This window comes from Gigantopelta aegis, chromosome 9, assembly GCF_016097555.1.
Source record: "Gigantopelta aegis isolate Gae_Host chromosome 9, Gae_host_genome, whole genome shotgun sequence".
NCBI classification, from domain to species: domain Eukaryota; kingdom Metazoa; phylum Mollusca; class Gastropoda; order Neomphalida; family Peltospiridae; genus Gigantopelta; species Gigantopelta aegis.
In genome coordinates, this window is record NC_054707.1 from 70,731,016 (window position 1) to 70,750,237 (window position 19,222).

At 33.6% G+C, this 19,222-nt stretch overlaps 1 protein-coding gene across 1 annotated transcript in view; it reads right to left on the reverse strand.

Annotated features, from left to right (window-relative positions):
* The window catches only part of LOC121381736 (CCR4-NOT transcription complex subunit 4-like), a 32,547-nt gene that overhangs the window by 12,572 nt on the left and 753 nt on the right, over positions 1-19,222 (reverse strand). Inside the window, exons 2-11 of the mRNA XM_041511082.1 lie at positions 12,623-12,697; positions 11,510-11,578; positions 11,269-11,334; positions 10,729-10,775; positions 10,381-10,470; positions 9,592-9,745; positions 6,917-7,081; positions 5,858-5,925; positions 4,122-4,232; positions 598-903 (exon numbers count right to left, since the gene is read on the reverse strand). Of these exons, the coding sequence (XP_041367016.1) occupies positions 598-903; positions 4,122-4,232; positions 5,858-5,925; positions 6,917-7,081; positions 9,592-9,745; positions 10,381-10,470; positions 10,729-10,775; positions 11,269-11,334; positions 11,510-11,578; positions 12,623-12,649 (1,103 nt within the window). The 5' untranslated portion in view covers positions 12,650-12,697. The remainder of the gene's footprint in view (positions 1-597; positions 904-4,121; positions 4,233-5,857; positions 5,926-6,916; positions 7,082-9,591; positions 9,746-10,380; positions 10,471-10,728; positions 10,776-11,268; positions 11,335-11,509; positions 11,579-12,622; positions 12,698-19,222) is intronic.

Here is a 19,222-nt window from a genome sequence, read left to right on the forward strand (position 1 = left end):
TCAAATGATAATCTACCATATATTGAAAAGAAGCTGTATTTGATATTACTGTAAGAATGAATGAACAAACAATATTTAATGACAACCCCAGCATAAACAAAAATATTCTAGTTGAGCTGCTAGGTGACAAATGAAGATTATATGAATAAATACATTTGGAAAATAAAGCAAGCAAAAACGAACAATTTAATCAATCTATTAGAACCATCAATGACTATTAATAAAATTGAAAAAATATAAACACTAATAATTACCAAATATGAAAAAACACATGCAACAGAAAAATATTCCAGTACAAAATAAATAGTTTTAAGTATTTAAAAGTCAATACTTTTGAAGTATATAGAGAATAATTGAGATACCAGTTGTCAAATGTATGTCCAAAATTTAACAATAAAAAACAGAGGCATAAATACAAATATTTAAACTACATGACATCATCATATTTAGTACCAACAAGGTCAGTGGTTTGTAAGCACGAAATCGGCCAGTAATGTTGTATGTTACACCAAAACATGATAATATCTCAATGAGAAATTATGATTTTTGTTACCCCAGTTACGAGTGCCCGATAGGGTAGTAAAAAGAAATATTTACTGTGTGTCACTCTCCAGTGTACTCTTTTTCCGACCGTTTCCAACTGTACGATTCTGAGTGTGAGGAGAATTTGATCTGTTGGTGTGATTGGTTGAACTGTGACTGGAGCGATTCCCATTGGTTGTCATGTGGTCTGCTTTATTACCCGGAGCCAATGAAGGCCAGGCATCTTTACTACTGTTTGATGCAGGATGCTGTGAAGTGTTACTGTGAGAAGAATGTTGTTTCGGAATATCTTGCGATTCCGATACTACCGCATTTGAAGGTTGGGTTTCTTGAGCATTAAGAGGGGAGTTTGATTTTTTTCTGCAAAAAAAAAATAGATATACATTTAATTACAAAATATAAGCTGTTGAAAACAAAATTAAGTCTTCAAATACTGTTAATTTTGACAACATGTAACAAAGTTTTTAGAAATGGGTGAAAATTATCCTAATATCCATGTATGCATTTACAGCGAATTTGAGCAAATGTGCTAATATACAGTGCCCAATTAGACAAATGTCACCTCAAATATTATCGCTGAGTGGGACTTAGAGATTGCGTCAGTTTACCCAGAAATCTCTATTACACAGATTGTGATTTGGACAGTCCACTGTATTCTTATATAAGTTTGAAGTAATCATAGAATAAGACATAGCAGAAGTGGAAATAATTGAAAAAAACCCACCTCAAAAACATCTTGTCTACAAATATTTTAAAATTTTACTTTGCTTGCGATACAAATTTCATCCTTAAATGAAATCTGTTATTTATGGACTTATCTGTGGTCAGACTACGTCCACAGTTTGGAAATGGCATGTGTGTGGCAAGGTTAGCCACAAGAGACAAGCACCTGTTGCAGATGGAGAGAAAAGGACTGGGATGTGGAAATAGACAGCGAAATAAGTCGAAAAATAGGAGCTTATAGGTCGAGAAGAAATGAGATGGAAATCAAAGAGAAAGAAAGAAAAAGGGGGCAGTGGGATAAAAGCTTTAAACAAAGAACTCATCTGACAATATCTGAGGAAATGTTCAGGTGGTAATCACTTTGAAAAATATGTAGAGATTCCATTAAATAGTAAAATAAATGATACATACGGGTGGTAATCACTTTGTAAAATATGTAGAGATTCCATTAAATAGTAAAATAAATGTTACATATGGGTGGTAATCACTTTGTAAAATATGTAGAGATTCCATTAAATAGTAAAATAAATGATACATACGGGTGGTAATCACCCTTGTAAAATATGTAGAGATTCCATTAAATAGTAAAATAAATGATACATACGGGTGGTAATCACTTTGTAAAATATGTAGAGATTCAATTAAATAGTAAAATAAATGATACATACGGGTGGTAATCACCCTTGTAAAATATGTAGAGATTCCATTAAATATACTCTTCAAAAAAAGAAACGCAAAAGGGTACAAATGGGTTATAACTCCGATTTTATGTTTCCTACCGGTTCATGCTTTGTGAATATAAGGTCATTGCATGTCCCAAAGACATTCCCACGGTTACATTCGATAAAACGCAGCTACTGTACAATAAAGTTCCAAAATGTGAATATTCGCAAAAATGCAGCCACGTGCAAACCATGTCACCACTGCACGTGTGTTGTCTGCACGTGCAACATGAACACCGACAGTATAAAAGTGCAGGGTGTTCGCTTGCCTGGCCTCTGTATCTGGCCGACAGTTGACAATCCAGGACATGCCACGTCTTAGTGAACTGCAGAGAAACAATGCCATCGGCCGACTAGACGCAGGCGAATCCAGAACGGCCGTTGCCAGGGCATTCCATGTGTCCCCAAGCACCATCTCCAGACTGTGGGACCGTTACCAGCAACATGGATCAACACGTGACCTCCCTAGATCCGGTTGACCACGGGTCACTACCCCCGGGCAGGACCGCTACATCCGGGTACGCCACCTTCGGGAACGATTGACTACTGCCACCTCCACAGCCGCAGCAATACCAGGTTTGCGCAGGATATCCGACCAGACCGTACGGAACCGCCTACGTGAGGTAGGAATTCGTGCCAGACGTCCAGTTCGAGGTGTCATCTTAACACCACAACACCGTCGACTCCGACGGCAGTGGTGCCAGATTCATCGACAATGGCCTCAACTGCGATGGAGACAGGTGTGGTTCAGTGACAAGTCCCGATTTCTGCTCCGACGTCATGATGGAAGATGTCGCGTGTATAGGCGTCGTGGTGAACGTTATGCGGCAAACTGCGTGCAGGAAGTGGACAGATTCGGCGGGGGTAGTGTCATGGTGTGGGCAGCCATCTCACACACTGGCAGAACTGACCTGGTCCACGTGCAGGGCAACCTGAATGCACAGGGCTACATTGACCAGATCCTCCGGCCACACATCGTTCCAGTTATGGCCAACGCCAACGCAGTGTTCCCACATGACAACGCCAGGCCTCACACAGCACGTCTCACAACGGCTTTCCTACAGAACAACAACATTAATGTCCTTCCTTGGCCATCGACATCACCGGATTTGAACCCAATTGAGCATCTATGGGACGAGTTGGACCGACGCCTCCGACAGCGACAACCACAGCCCCAGACCCTGCCCGAGCTGGCAGCAGCCTTGCAGGCCGAGTGGGCCACCATTCCCCGGGACGTCATCCGTACTCTGGTTGCTTCAATGGGCAGGCGGTGCCAGGCAGTTGTCAACACACGCGGAGGCCACACCCGGTATTGACTCCAGATGACCTTGACCTTGGTGGTGTGTCCTATCACTTACTCACAATGGACTAGAGTGAATTGTGAACAATCCTGCAACATTTGGTAATTATCGGACTCACATTCAATAATTAAATCAATTCTCCAAATGTTACGACAATGTGGTTTTGCGTTTCTTCTTTTGAAGAGTATAGTAAAATAAATGATACATACGGGTGGTAATCACCCTTGTAAAATATTTAGATTTTCCATTAAATAGTAAAATAAATGATACATACGGGTGGTAATCACTTTGTAAAATATGTAGAGATTCCATTACATAGTAAAATAAATGATACATACGGGTGGTAATCACCCTTGTAAAATATGTAGAGATTCCATTAAATAGTAAAATAAATGATACATACGGGTGGTAATCACCCGTGTAAAATATGTAGAGATTCCATTAAATAGTAAAATAAATGATACATACGGGTGGTAATCACTTTGTGAAATATGTAGAGATTCCATTAAATAGTAAAATAAATGATACATACGGGTGGTAATCACTTTGTGAAATATGTAGAGATTCCATTAAATAGTAAAATAAATGATACATACGGGTGGTAATCACTTTGTAAAATATGTAGAGATTCCATTAAATAGTAAAATAAATGATACATATGGGTGGTAATCACCCTTGTAAAATATGTAGAGATTCCATTAAATAGTAAAATAAATGATACATCCGGGTGGTAATCACTTTGTGAAATATGTAGAGATTCCATTAAATAGTAAAATGAATGATACATACGGGTGGTAATCACTTTGTGAAATATGAAATAAATGATACGTACCTAGAGGTTTGTATTTTTTGGTTAACAGGTGCACTAGTCATATGATTGTTTGCCGTGTTCTGATTGTTTAGAAACTGTTCTAACAGCTTCTGCTCATACTCCTGATGTTTACTGTAATGTAAATAAGACACAGAGTACATCATTAATACATATAAAAAAAAACTCATCGGGTCTCCCTCCATCAGCAGATCGATTAGCAAATTCCCATTGTTCATCAGGTCTCTGACAACTGAAAATCTGCACGACCCATTTATTGGTTACATAGAAATAAATCCATGTCACCCATTTTATTTTTGTGTAACCCATTATATCCATGTAAATGGTGATCCAAATTTGCGCAAACAAAAAATAGGTTACGCAAAATGAGATTTACGCGAATAACGAACGAACGAAACAACCATTATCTCAATTTTCAGAGGCATGATCATACATCTGAAGCATTTAAAAATCTTAATAACTCTTATACAAATCATTTATTTCCAAATATTAGTAATTGTTAATGAAAATAAATCACATTCTGAAAATTAGTTAAAACAAAATGTCAGTTTCGATCCAGACTAAAAAAAGGGCTTCTAGATTATGGTAGCCCCACTCCCATGGCTAGTGATATTCAATGTTGGACTAGTAAATAACTAATATCGCCATGTCCAACGGTTAGTGAAAAAAAAAAAGAGTCATCAAATGCTCAATTTAAGACTATGTAAATATGAATATCCAGCCACCAATCTAAGGGTGTTTAAGCTCTGTCTCCTTTAAGTGACTCCCGTCGGTGGCCTCATTGGGCTATTTCTTGTTCCAGCCAGTGCTTCACAACTGGTGTAACAAAGATTGTGCTAAGTACAATCCTGTCTGTGGGATTGTGCATATAAAAGATCCCTTGCTGCTAATCGAAAAGAGTAACCCATGAAGTGGCAACAGCAGGTTTCCCCTCTATATCTCTGTGGTCCTTAACCATGTCTGACGCCATATAACAGTAAATAAAAATGTGTTGAGTGCATCGTTAACCTTCTGAAAACTGCAGGCGAGATAACTCGCCCTACATCATGTTAGTCGACATACTGTATACTGTATACAGTGCATTCCCCAATTCATATTTCCCAGTTTTGCACACAGCACTCACCAGAAATGAAAATATAATAAAAGAAAAAAGATTTCTTTTTCAAAATGGTGCCTTTATTTTGATTTTTTCCACTGAAAATCAACAAAAATCACCAAATAATGCAATATGAAACCATTGTTATTGGGAATAATGGACATAAATACTGGACAGCTGGCCACAAATGTCCATAAGTAAACGTGCCTTTTTCGATTTTTTACCTAATTTTAATCACCATTAACTGATCCAAAAATCATAAAAACCCACAAAAATAATACTTACCGATTCATATATGAACTTTATTTCATGTATTTATAAAACATTTAGGCGATATATATATCAGTAAAAACTTGTATCCACTCAACGTGGTTTTTGTTAAAAATTAACCCAGTAGTCTAAAGGTTAAATAAAACCTTTCCTTCCTTCCTTCCTTTAGGTGACATATCCAATTATTCCTATTAGTAAATTTGTATTTACTTAAAGTGAATTTTTAATCATGACTAGTAAAAATTTTAAATCTCTGGTCCCATGGCTAGTGGATTTTTTTTAACACTTCTAGAAGGCTTGAATAAAAAGATACCCTTGTTAACAAATGTACAAATACAACAAAAACCTTGTAAGATGTAATAAAGAAACATACCCCATTTGCATTTCTTCTTTCGTAAAACTAGCCGCTTCCTCACCAAGTTCATGCAGGTACATGCAATCCTGAAATAAAGCATTGCCATTTCAACAACACTCGACTGCAAATTTATAAATGATCAGATAGTGATTTCCCTAGAAATTTGGCAAGGCATGGCAGACCAGACACTTTTGGGGCATATTCACCATTTTCAGGGCACTTGTATTTCATTAAAAATACACAAAAATTAATTGAAATAAACATTAATGTAATTTATGTGCTTGCTTTAATAAATGAATGGCAAAAGATATAAAAGGCATATTTTACTAATTAATAATATCTCTTTGGGTGTTTTATAAAGGCAATTTTAACATTAATTATTGAAAAAGGCTAGTTTAATCTCAGGGCAGCATGGTGCTGATTGAGGCAAGATGGTGCTAGATTATTGAGGCATGGTGCCGCACCATTCTAAAACAAGTTAGGGAAAACACTAGATCAGGACTCGAATTTAATGACAGCAATTGCCCTAGTCAAATTACAATTAAACAAAATCTCACAGCCAAACTGCATGGTACTAACTGGTCATCATATTAAAATTCTGAAAATTGTTTTTTTAATGTGTGCTGTTGTGTTTGTTGAAGTTTGCCGTGTTGTCTTGCTTTCTAGCCATAATGCCCCCCAAATATATCCATTGGTCTAGGACAAATTGCCTTGCTCTCTAATTTGCCAAATTCGAGGCCCGTTTCACATATTTAAAAATAAAACATCATTCACAGGAAAGAAATCTAGTGAAACTTTTCAAATAAATATTAAATCTGAAATGGTTGACGTTTTAAGTAATAAAACTATTTTTAGAAAAATGAAGTATATCATCTGTATGCTCTTTGAGCAATCAATTCAACGGCATATGATTTTCAAACACCAAAATAATTAAATAACAAGAGAATATATAAACATATAAATGTAGATGACACTTAAAAAATGATTAACCCTATAAATATCTTAGATTTATCAAAAATAAAGAAAAAGAAAATGTTTAATAAAATAAAATGATAATGCAAATTAAAGTTATTTTACCGTTTTGTTACACTGGGTTCCTTTAAGAAAATGACTGCAGTACTTTGTGGTTCCTAGAGATGCCTTGAGAGTGCGTCCATCTATATGAACATTGTTGACAGCTAGAATCGCCCTCAGAGCATCATCAGACTTCACATAGGTCACATAAGCACTTGCACTCGGACCCTGTAACAAACAGCAAATCATCAGCCAAGGTAATAAAAAAAAAAAACTACTATTAAGGAAAGTAGTATATTTTAAATTATGTCTATATGATATATAACATGCAGTAATTTTGCCACTTAACTTAAACAAACATTCTGAGAGTGCTGTTAAAGCAACACAAGTTCCCTACTGGGCCCAACTAAATTTTTTATCTCCTAAATTTAAAGGCCATAAATCTTTGAAAATTGGGAAATTAAATTATCTGTAACAGAACATGATAAGACTATAGACAACATTTCAGCTTCTAGAAAACAAATATTCTTATCTCCTAAGTTCAAGGGCCATAACTCTTATCAAAAATGGGTAAATCACAATGAAAGTTGAACTTGATCTGTAACAGTATATGATAAAGCTATGCTATGTATAATAATTAAAAAATAACAATAATAAAATAAAAAAACATCCGGAAAACTATGTGGAACAGACAGATGGACAAATGGAGATGAAACCTATAGATTAACACTTATTCCAACTAGGTTCCCATAAAGATGTAAAAAACCAAGGTATGTACTGTCCTGTGCATATAAAAGATCTGCTTTACTGTAAGAGCAACAGCTTCCATGTCTCTCTTCACCAATTGTCAAAAAGCCCGTAACCATGTCTGACACCATATAACCATAAATAAAATGTGTTGAGTGCATTGTTAAATAACACTCCTTCCTTCCAATTGTCGAAATAACCATTGCTACACACCAAACAGCCATTAAAAAAACATCCCATTTCTTTTTTTCTTTTATAAGAAATGATTGCCAGATCAAAATCAAAGCAACAATGTACTAAATACAATGTTCAAGATATTGTACTAGTGTCCCACTCACATAGAATGTTTAATTAAAAGACTGACTATATGTTGAATTAACCAAATGTTTGAAATCCAATAGCCAGTGATTAATAAATCAATGTGCTCTAGTAGTGTCTTTAAACAAAACAAACTTTTATAATTGCTTAATTATTCTTACATTTATCAAAAAAAAAAATCATAAACTATTAAATGAAAATCACGGAAATGGATACTCTACAGAAAGTTTGTTTTTGTTTAACGACACCACTAAAGCACATTGATTAATGGGACACACCCTAGTTACGGCTAGTTGTTAACCATTACGGCGTTGTTTTTCGCTATTAAATCCATTTTTTCACAAATAAAATTGCACTTTACTTACATTTTATTATTTAGAATACACATTTCCATTCACCTGAAGTGCTTTTTGGTAATCTTGATGTTTGTAAAACCACGAAATGCATTTTTTGTATTTCTTAAAATGCCGCATGCACTCGAGAGAAAAAAACGTTAAGCAAGCGAGGTCCAATCTATTTTTAGAGGGAATCTTCCTGTGTAAACGTCATAGACGTTGGTATACCACGTGACCGTTATCATTTTGGTTCGGTTTGTTTTCTCGTGCACGGTTCGCGCAATCAACATCCGATTTGTTGTCATTTGCTTGTTGTTCATTTGTGAGATTTTTCTTCACAGTTCGTGAACATTTTCAGTAACAATAAAGTTCAGACAAGTAAGTGTCTCAATACAAAACATTACAAACCCTTAAAACCAATAATTTTGCTAAGTCTTACGATATCTGGAGAGGGGATACAACCAGGACAGAACAGTTGGAACATGTCCAGGAGAGGTGAAAAGAACGCACCCCAAGTCTGTGAAATTTGTCGTGACGTAGGCATTGTTGTGCTTCGAGCGACATCTACCGGTGACATCAGAATACTAACTTTCAAAATTATTTCAAGCAATTGGGACATGGGGATTCCCATGGTATTTATCAATATAAAACCTGCTTTTTCACTCCATTTGATAAAAATGTGATCTATGTGTGTTACAGGTTTGTAGATTAACCAAATTATAATTTATTTTCGCTGGATGAACTAGGGTGTGCGGCTTTAATAAATCATCGGCTATTGTCTGTCAAATATTTGGTAATTTCAACATATAGAGAGGAAACCTGCTACATTTTTTCCACTAGTAGCAAGGGGTCTTTTATATGCACAATCTCACAGACAGGATAACAGATACCAAGGCCTTTGATATACCAGTCGTGGTGCACAAGCTGGAACGAAAAATAGCCCAATGGGCCCACCGACGGAGATCGATCCCAGACCGACCGTGCATCAAGCGAGCGCTTTATCATTGGGCTACATCTCGCCCCCTCTACAGAAAGAGACAAAATAGAAACTGTAAACTACGTGTGGGTAGATGGTAAGGAAAAGTTATAAATATAGCAGGTCATTCTGCATAAATGGGGTTCTGAGTGTTTCATGCAAATTAGTGAACACTGTAATCAAAGCATTTCCCAAGACATCTTTTTATTGTAATATTTTATCTAAACAATTACTAAGTAATGACTTCAAAAACGACTAATAATTAAACAAATTTAACATGCTGTTTTGTAAATAATAACAAGATAAAATATTAATTAATCTGTACACTAAGTAGTCACACTGAACATGCAATACAGACATACATGAACCTGGGAACCAGCATAGGTGGTACTTTGGTTTATGACCACTTTGTGGATCTTTCCAAACTTTCCAAAATATTCATGCTTTTTCAAAACCTCTGGATCCGAAAGACGTTGGGATAAACCAAGCACAAATACTAAGTTTTTCTGCACAACCCTGAAAGATAATAAATATAATACATAAGAATATTCAACAAGCAATAAAATCTTGTCAATAATATAAAACATGAAAAATGTAATCTAAGATTATAATTGAAAAAAGTACATTGAAAAATTAATTTTGCACAACTTAATAATGTAAAGAAATATGTTACCAATGCGTTGAAGCAATTACTTGAGGCATTACAATTTATACCAACACAACACAAAATTTAAAAACCACAACAAAACATGCTTTATGTCAATAAAAGTTGTTATACTATTACTATACTAGCTCCACAATTTGTTATTTATGTAATGCTTAGATACACAGAGGAATTTACCAGGTTGTACATGTGTGAATGTCAATTTCTTTAATTAAAATGAGAACAAATCGAGTACACTTAGCGAAAACATTTTATTCTCGATACACGACCAGGCAATGAATTTGGGGGGTAGAGGGAATTCCCGTCAGGTTTATAAACATGATTTAATATAGATATTTTGGGATTCCGTATAATAATCTTATGCTTCCAATCCAAAGTCTGGGATTCACAGAAACTTGGAATCATGCTAAATTCGTAACCTAGTGACGTTAATTATAATAAATATGTCAAGCATGGTAATCTGAAATGACAAAAAATATTATCCCACCTGACATTAGCTAGATGCTTCCTATTCTCGGCAGCCTTCTGTTTCCTCTGGACATCTTTCTGACGCCTTTCTTTACGCATTCTTTGTAATCTGAAAACATAATGTAAAAGGGATAATCATAAATAATACATTCCACTATTCCTGCAGATCTGAAATATTTATTCCATCATAAATGTCTTAATTTGGTAATGAATTTAAAGTCCATTCAGGGACATGAACAAAAACACGGTAATGCATAAACATTGTTATTAAAAATATGGGCTTACTATTAAAGCTGATTTTCCATCAAATGGCTCTGTAATTCTGTAACAAAAACAAAAGTTCTGATATGCATTTTATTTTACTTACTCATCTTCTGTCAAAGGTTTAAATTCTGCAGGATCTTCTTGATATTGCTGAAATATTAAAGAAATAAAACAATAAATTCAATTTACATTTTAAAAAGAATATGTTTGTTAATGATTTCCACCCCCACACACCCCCCCCGCATTGTGATTAATATGTATATATGTGCAAATACAAACTAAGTTTCATTTATGTCAGACTTATAGTTTGTGAGCCAAAACTGAACTTTGAGCTACACACTGATGCCACCAAAATATACTTATATCTCGACATTATTTTCAAGGCAAGACTTACACTTAGTAAACAATTTATAAGTATGCCAATATATTTGTCTTTATTTGCAGGAACATATTACATTGCAGAGTTTTAGCAGTTATTCACTAAACAGGAACTAAAATATGTTTTCTTAAATATATTCACCAAATGTCAATCTCCATGTTTAATGTGTTCACTTTGGCACTGTATTGTACAAATTGGATTTTAGTAAAAAATATAATATTTGCAGACCTATTAATAAAATAAATAATATGATTCAGCATTTACCTTTCGACATGCTGGACATAATCCATTTTCATCAGTTCTAATCCTATGCCAGCAAAATCTACAAATCTGGAAAATTATAAAACAAATTATTAGATATGTTTTAAATATTATACCGACAGTTTTTATAAAATAAAATCTCATTTCTTCAAACCATGTATAGATTTCTGCTATTAATTTTATTTATTTCACATTACTATTTTGAATAAATTACTAAATAAATGTTTAAAATTTAAAAGCTTACCTGATATCCACATGTACACGGAAAGAAATTGACATCATCAATCTCCAGAAGTTCCATACACAATGGACACTGTAAATAAAGTTTTAGTAATTAGTATCAAATACTACATGTAGTGTTCTGCAGACAACATTTCAATGAGCAACACATCACGATTTGCTATGCAAATTTTAAAGATTGCTATACAAATTATAAAATATCAAATAGTAGCTGCTAATTAAAAAAAAAAATTTTTTTTAAATTACCAATTACTAAACAAAAGATTTAAGATCAAAGGTTCTCGGTGCTCAATTCTAAAACGTAACCCTCTAAACACCGGAACCTGTCTAAATGGGATAAATATTAAGTCCCTGACATGATCCAATTTAGACAGGTTTCACTGTACTATCACAGATCAATGCTTTTACTGAACTCATGTTAACACAACAAAAATGTTGTCATCCCTGCACCACAGTGAGGAATAGCATTTGCAGGAAGGGTGGTGAAAGATAAAGGCTAGACAGTTTTATGAACTCTGCAAGATGCATTACACCCAAACTGTCACCGCACTCTCATAACATTTTGTAATATTTCATAATGCTAATTCTGTAACTTAACTGAAATATAAATAAATTTAAATGAATGCTAAATATATAACAGGGGTAGTTTACTAATTAATATTTTTTAATTAATAAACTATCTCCGTGTAAGATATACACTCTTTAAATGTTTTAGCCACTTTTTATACAAATTAACAAGTGACTAATTTGGCAATGGACAGGGTGATCCCTGTATTTAGTAATCACACAAAGCAACCTGTCAGTGAAAAACATCACACCTTAAAAGTTCATTCTGCTTACAATTAAAAATAATAATTTTAATAATGCATATTAAAATTTAGTCACTTGTGATTCATTAAAAAATATAATATAATACACTACACTACAGTAATGTAAAATGAATAAGTCATTTTATAATTTACTAACTAGTACACTTCAAAGTATGCATTGTATTTAATAAATGATAAATTTATACCTGGATTTCACAAGAAATACACCTACCACACACACACACACACACTCTTAGTCTTACAGAATGAATCAATTGGAAATTTTAATTATTCAACAAAACACTTACTTCAACTTGTTCTTCACCTACAGACATAATGAATGAATCACAACTTGAAAGAAAATACTATTGGGCAAAAGGTATCTGAAAATAAGATGAAAAAACATTTGATCAAATTATCAGGAATGAATTTGGGTATAATTATGCACTCATAAAGTTTTTCATAGGACTAGATATGGATGCTGGTCAACTCATCCCAGCGGTAGGGATGGGGCGATTAATTGCAGTTTTAGACCCACGATTCAATGCACAGTTTTCAAATTTCGGTACCATGGCATATTTAAATTGTACATGCATTTTCTTAGCTTTCACTCTGCTGGAAATCCTAATAACATGGTATGAGCAATTCCACGGTAACTGATACAACATTTAGACAATTTTTTACATCTTATTTTATTTCTTTAAAACCATTCAACAAAATTCTTAAGATCTTTTTGATTGTTGTGCCAAAGTCATGTCAAAAGAATATTTCATTGCATACAATCTCAATACAATTATAATCACAAATGAAGTATGGGTAATTGACGCAACAAAAAAAAGTCACTTGTATTTGACAGGTCTTTGAACTTGCCAAAATTCTCTGAATCCGAAGCATCAAGTTTTTAGATACATACAGAAATGTGAAGTCAGGGCTAGAAATGAAAAAAAAAATCTACATGCAACAGGTGCATGCTGAAAAAAAAGTTACATGCACCATTAAAATTCTGCATGCACCAAAAATAAGGTAAATCCTGTTAACAATGAGGAAAATACTATTTTAATTACCTTGATTACAGTGTTGAATTTTTTTATTTATACGAAGCTATTCGGAATTATTCGGCAATACGTATATTTATTTGTTAACAGTACCGGAACGTTATACAACTGCGTTTATTACTGATTGTTGATCAAATTTGATAATTTCACCCAACGTAAACACCGTACAGAAATCTATAATAGGCCTATTACAAAAACGTACGAATATTTGTGTTTTGTATTAAGCAAGTTATCAACTTTTTTTAACTCGATAATATCTGTTGGTATAATATAAATTAGCCTACGGAATTCGACGAGAAGTTGCGATTGAAATAATCACTGGCTGACTTCGAGTCAACTACGCGAGTAACGCACCTGCACGTTTGCAATCATCTGATCAAATGTCCATATCTGAGGTAGAAAATGTTCAAGGCAGTTACGATACTTTGTATTGATCACAGATCTGGCGGAGTTCAATTTGTCAGTGACGACAACAACTGTGTTACGTGCGTGGATACCCCAAAGTCGGTCTCGACCACCTTCCCTAATACCGTTCATGGATATAACCGAAATATTGCCGGCAATTTTCGCAAATATATTTCACGGAAATGACCGAAAGGGCGCCACTGTTGTAAGTAGGATTATGGGATACAAAATGGATGCGCCCATAAGATAAAAGTTATCGTTTTCATGTGGCGAACAGATTACGAAATGCATACGCAAAATTCAACAACTTGAGTCTGAATCTGCTAGACAACAGGATACTAGTATACGCAATACACAGTACTTGAAAAATATTAGCATGCACCGCGTGCACCCAGTTTTAAAAGTTACATGCACACGCAAAAATTAGCATGCACTAACACTGCATTTCGAGCCCTGGAAGTGCACAAGTAATCTCTGATCACAAGAAGAAGAGACCAATGTTTTCTACAAGGAATTTGGTACTAACTTTAAAAAAAACAAAAACTGGTAACTGACTAACATTAAAAGTAACTGATGCAACATCTGTGAATAATAAAAACTTACAAGAGCATATTTTTAAAATGAAAAATTTGTCTAGGCAACTGGTTCATCTAAAAAGGAATTTAAAAAATTAAAAAGCCGAACAGGGACATGTTGATGTTCAGAGGGGTGGGTTTGGGTGTCTTTAAAATCTGAGTTTTTCATTTTTAACATGTTAACTCATTTTATGTTCTTGTTTGATTTAAATTTCTCTTGCTCCATTTTTCGCTATTCTATGTTGTTTTCCCTCTCCTACTTTTTTGTTTTTGTTCAAATGTGCTTGATTCTCGCTAATTTTCTAGGCTGCTGTCTTGGGAGGTATTCTACTGAAAACATCAGCCACAACTTGGAATAATTTTAAGAGCAGTAAACAATTTATCAAATGAAAGGACATTTGCTATTTAGAACTATTAAAGGGGCAATCTCATAGTTCCACAATGCATTAAAAAAAAATATTATTACTTTATCTTCTTTTGAAATTAAAAAAATATTTTTTGAATTAAATTACGCCCAAAGCAAAATAATTTTAATTACTAGTAGAAAAATATTTTATATTAATATAGAAAAATTCATTTCAACAGTTAATTGCGTGAAATCACATTTTGAATTTGAGTTGTCTAAGGATTGGCTATTGTTTTGTTGGATAACTGGTTGTTTATGAGCTTTACAATTTTACCAAGAATTTATGGGAAATCATTTTACATGTAGCAGCACGGTGTACAGTAAAGTTGTCCTCTTTTTTCTTTCTTTTTTATTATGAAAGATTATCTATGGGATCGACTAATTTTAGTTATTTATTGCAAATAAGTGTAAAAATAGCAAAATAAGTTACTTGCAACTACATGTATGAAACTGCAATTATAAATTTGTGTTACTGGTAATTATTATTATTAAATATTATCCATATGGTTTACAATAAACAGTGCCATACATATTATCCAAACTAATGAAACAATGTCTACCTCTGAAATTACAAACTATACATTATATCTAAAGAAACAATGTCTACAAGCCTCTGATATCACAAGCTATACAATATAGAAGTATACTATACGGTTATATGCATTGATGCTTGTGAAATTGCTATCATCTGCATACATGTATCTGTCCAAAAATATTATGCTTAATTTGACTTATATAACTTGAAATGCATTTCACCAACATCTTTACCAGCTGTTGCTGACATTACTACAGTGACACTCCTCTAAACCGGACACCCTTGGGATAAAGTAAAACACCCGGTTTTAAGACGTATCCAGTTTAGAGAGGTTCACTTCTGTACAGATATTTAAAAGGGGACTGCAGAAACTGTCCGGTTTTGAGATAATTCCGGTTTATAGAGGGTCTGGTTTTGAGAGGTATAGTAAAAAGATCTACATGTAAGAATACTCAGAACAGACAAAAAACCCAGCTGTGTCCAAATTAATGAGATCCAAAACCCTGATAGAATAATAATCCATCAAAGGGTTTGTTTTTTTTGGTGGGGGGGGGGTTAAAAATACTTATAAACAATGTACTGGGGTATCATTATATAAAAAATAAATAAAATTTTATGTTTAATTTATATTAAACAGATTTTGTTTAAATTTATAAAAAAATCACTCTTCTACCCAAAACTATGAAGAAAAAAAGAGAGTAATGTTTAAATACCGGTATTATCCAGATCTATTATTTCAAAAAAACAAAACAAAAAATAAAGAAAAGTTGGGGTTTTTAAAAGACTTTCTAAAAATTGTAAGTCATAAAACATCTAAACATTAATTAATACATTTACAGTATTATGTTTATAAGTCAGTGCTTTTTGAGTACATGTACTTTAAATCATTATTTATTTGTGGTTTTTAAAAAGTACCTAATGACAAAATTACATAAATCATACAAACATGTTTTATTTTCAGTAATAATTATTTTAAACTCATTAGTGACGTTTTTCAAATACGAAATTTACCGGAATTATACACGTTTCCGTAACTAAATGTCAATCACATTATTCATTGATAGCACAAAAATAATCTCTTGAAGTGGACTTTTTGTTACGACCAATTTATATCACAAGCAATCAAAACTAACCCTTAATAAATTTATTTAATTAATTGGTCATTTCGTTGACATGCCTTGACATGTGGATAGTGTTTTGCTGTGTATTGTGTCGTCTTAGACTTCAATGGAGATCAAAAGAATATGTGTCAACTACAAGTTCTCAACTTTTGCACGAGTCTCGCTACACAGAAGTATAGCAGACATAAGTACTTGTTTTGTTGGAAGGTGCTGGTTAAAGCTATCTACTGAATTATTTATCTTTGACAGTAGTTTCAAACTCACAAACGTCAGAAACAAGACTGCTGACAATTACACAATTCTATCAACCAACCACATATTTCAACCCAATAACAAAGCCAGGAAAAAGTAAACATGAAGAATTATAAAATGGTACCCAATTTCAGTCATATTAAAACAATTAAAATATTTCTGTGTAATTTTTATCGGTACAAATTTGATTGCATTTCCAGAAATCAACTTTGCAGATTTTATTTTTTATTTTAAAATCTTTGAATATATTTTCAGTGCTCAGTGAGGCTATGTATTATGTACGTGTGGTTTTATTGAGTAATTCCATACTTCCTTTTCAAATTATTGTTTATCAAAGATTTGACATTATGCCAATAATGAACATTATTACTGAAATATAGCTTGAAATATACAATGTTACTTTCTTTTAGACTTCTATAATAAGTGTATTATGTATTCCAGAATGCATCTAAAGGCAACTGAATTTTCTTTTTTTTAAATGGGGGTGAATGCCCACAAACCCTTTAGGATTTCCGCCCCATTCAGCACTCAGTTCACATTAAATTATTTGTCAACCCTTTGAACTCAAATACTGGGGGAAATACTGCCAGAGTCCAGACCCAACACACTATTGTGGTATGGCAAAAATGCAATTTTAATTTTCTAGTCAAGATACAGGTTTATATTTACAAATATCTTACAAGTGACGATTAAAAATAAGCTTTTTGGCTCTTTTTAAAATTTATGTACGATAGCTGGCATACTCATAGAAATTATCGCAAATAAATCAAACCATGGACCAAATATTGAAAACTGATTTAAAAATTACTTACAGAGATATATATTGTTCCATCCCTACCCAGCGGTCTGTCATCTCGGCCAAAGAACTCGCCCTAAAACAAATTATCAACTTGCCCCAATCTCAACTTTACTATCCATAAATAATTGTGTCTTTAAAGTAGGCTCGACAGTTCATTGTAATAGATTATTGTTTATCCGATATTAGGAACTCTCCAATATAAGACTAGTTTTAATAACTTCTTGGTAGGACAGTTGTGAAGTAGTGGGTTTTTTTGGGTTGACTGTGCTAGTTTGGTTACAGGAAACAAAAAGTTTAATAATTGTTCATTGCTTGTGCTACTAATTTACTGCGACAATTTACACCTCTGAACTCCCAGTGGCATGAAATATATTGACTTTCTATCAAAACTAATATATTATACTTTATCCAAATAAAGTGCAATCTGTAAGAATTGACCAACCACCGAGGCGAGTTGTTAACATTTTGGGGCTAGTTGACTTAGAAACAGTGTGGTGCAAATTGGTTTTGGGGGCAACCTCATGTGATCAGAACAGTCATTCTGTCTTTTGTTTCCACTAACTATCATCTGATATTTTGTCCTCAGTTGCAGATATAATTCATTTAACTGATGATTTTTACTTTCTGTCATTCTGTTTATTCAGCAGTTCTTTATAAAATATTGTAATCTTTTCATTTTGATTATAAAAACAAGGGAAGTGGTAGTGTTTATCATTAAAATCATTTATCTTGAGTGCCAAATAATATATACACAGCCTTTACAAAAACGAAACTACTGTGTATCAGCTGGCGATAACATTTTATCACAGCGATCGATTCATTCGATGAAGATGAAAATAACAAAAAATGTATCCGACATTAGGGGATCCACTTTACAAACATCTTTATTGTTTTTCGTATATCTTGAAATCTTTATTAAAAATAATATTAAAACTGATCGATTCAGCAAAACCAGAACTGCCCGTGAACGTCAGACCGATATCATCTTCGGTTCAATTAAAAGACGAGTCTGCTTGTATTTCGTATTTATAAACCTTTTTGTAGGCAAAATAAGGAAATAAGGAATATGTCTTTTCAGAGTCTACCAACACACATCAATATGGTAACCAAACTACCCCCCCCCCCCCCACCTTTTTTCTTTTCTTTTCGTTTATTGGGTTTTTTAAAGGGTGCAATGCCGAGCGGCCACCCTCCTATAATTTTCACCCAGCGAGAACACTGAGATACTTATGCAAAATGTTTTGCTCACCTAGAGTCAGCCAGAACAGCAATTGGTATAGTTAAGTATTAACTGCTGTAGATCAGAAGCTTTGCCTATGGAAGTTTTTTCTCATTATTCTGCAAAATACTTTATTTCCAATTGGAATTTATTTTTAAGGTTTTTGCGTGTGAATAAAATTCATGAAAATAAATTCCACAAAAATCCGACAAAAACCCCCCACATGAACGTAGTCTTGTTCAATCAGACCTGAGACTCCTTAAAATAAAAAAATGTGTTGCATTTTGCTGAGCAAAGATATTAAACTTGCAATTATATATATTCCAAACAAAATGTGGCCAAAAGCTTGGGGGTTTTCAATGAAACATCTAGGCTAGCCATGTATCTTACACAAGCCAAGCATTTACTTAAGATTCAAAACTTACAAAAGCCAGTGAAAATTTTTCACCTTAAGATGAATAAGTGAATGTGTCAAATATCATGACTGTCACAGTACAAATTTATATAAACAAACAGCTGTCATATTTTGCAATAATGCTGT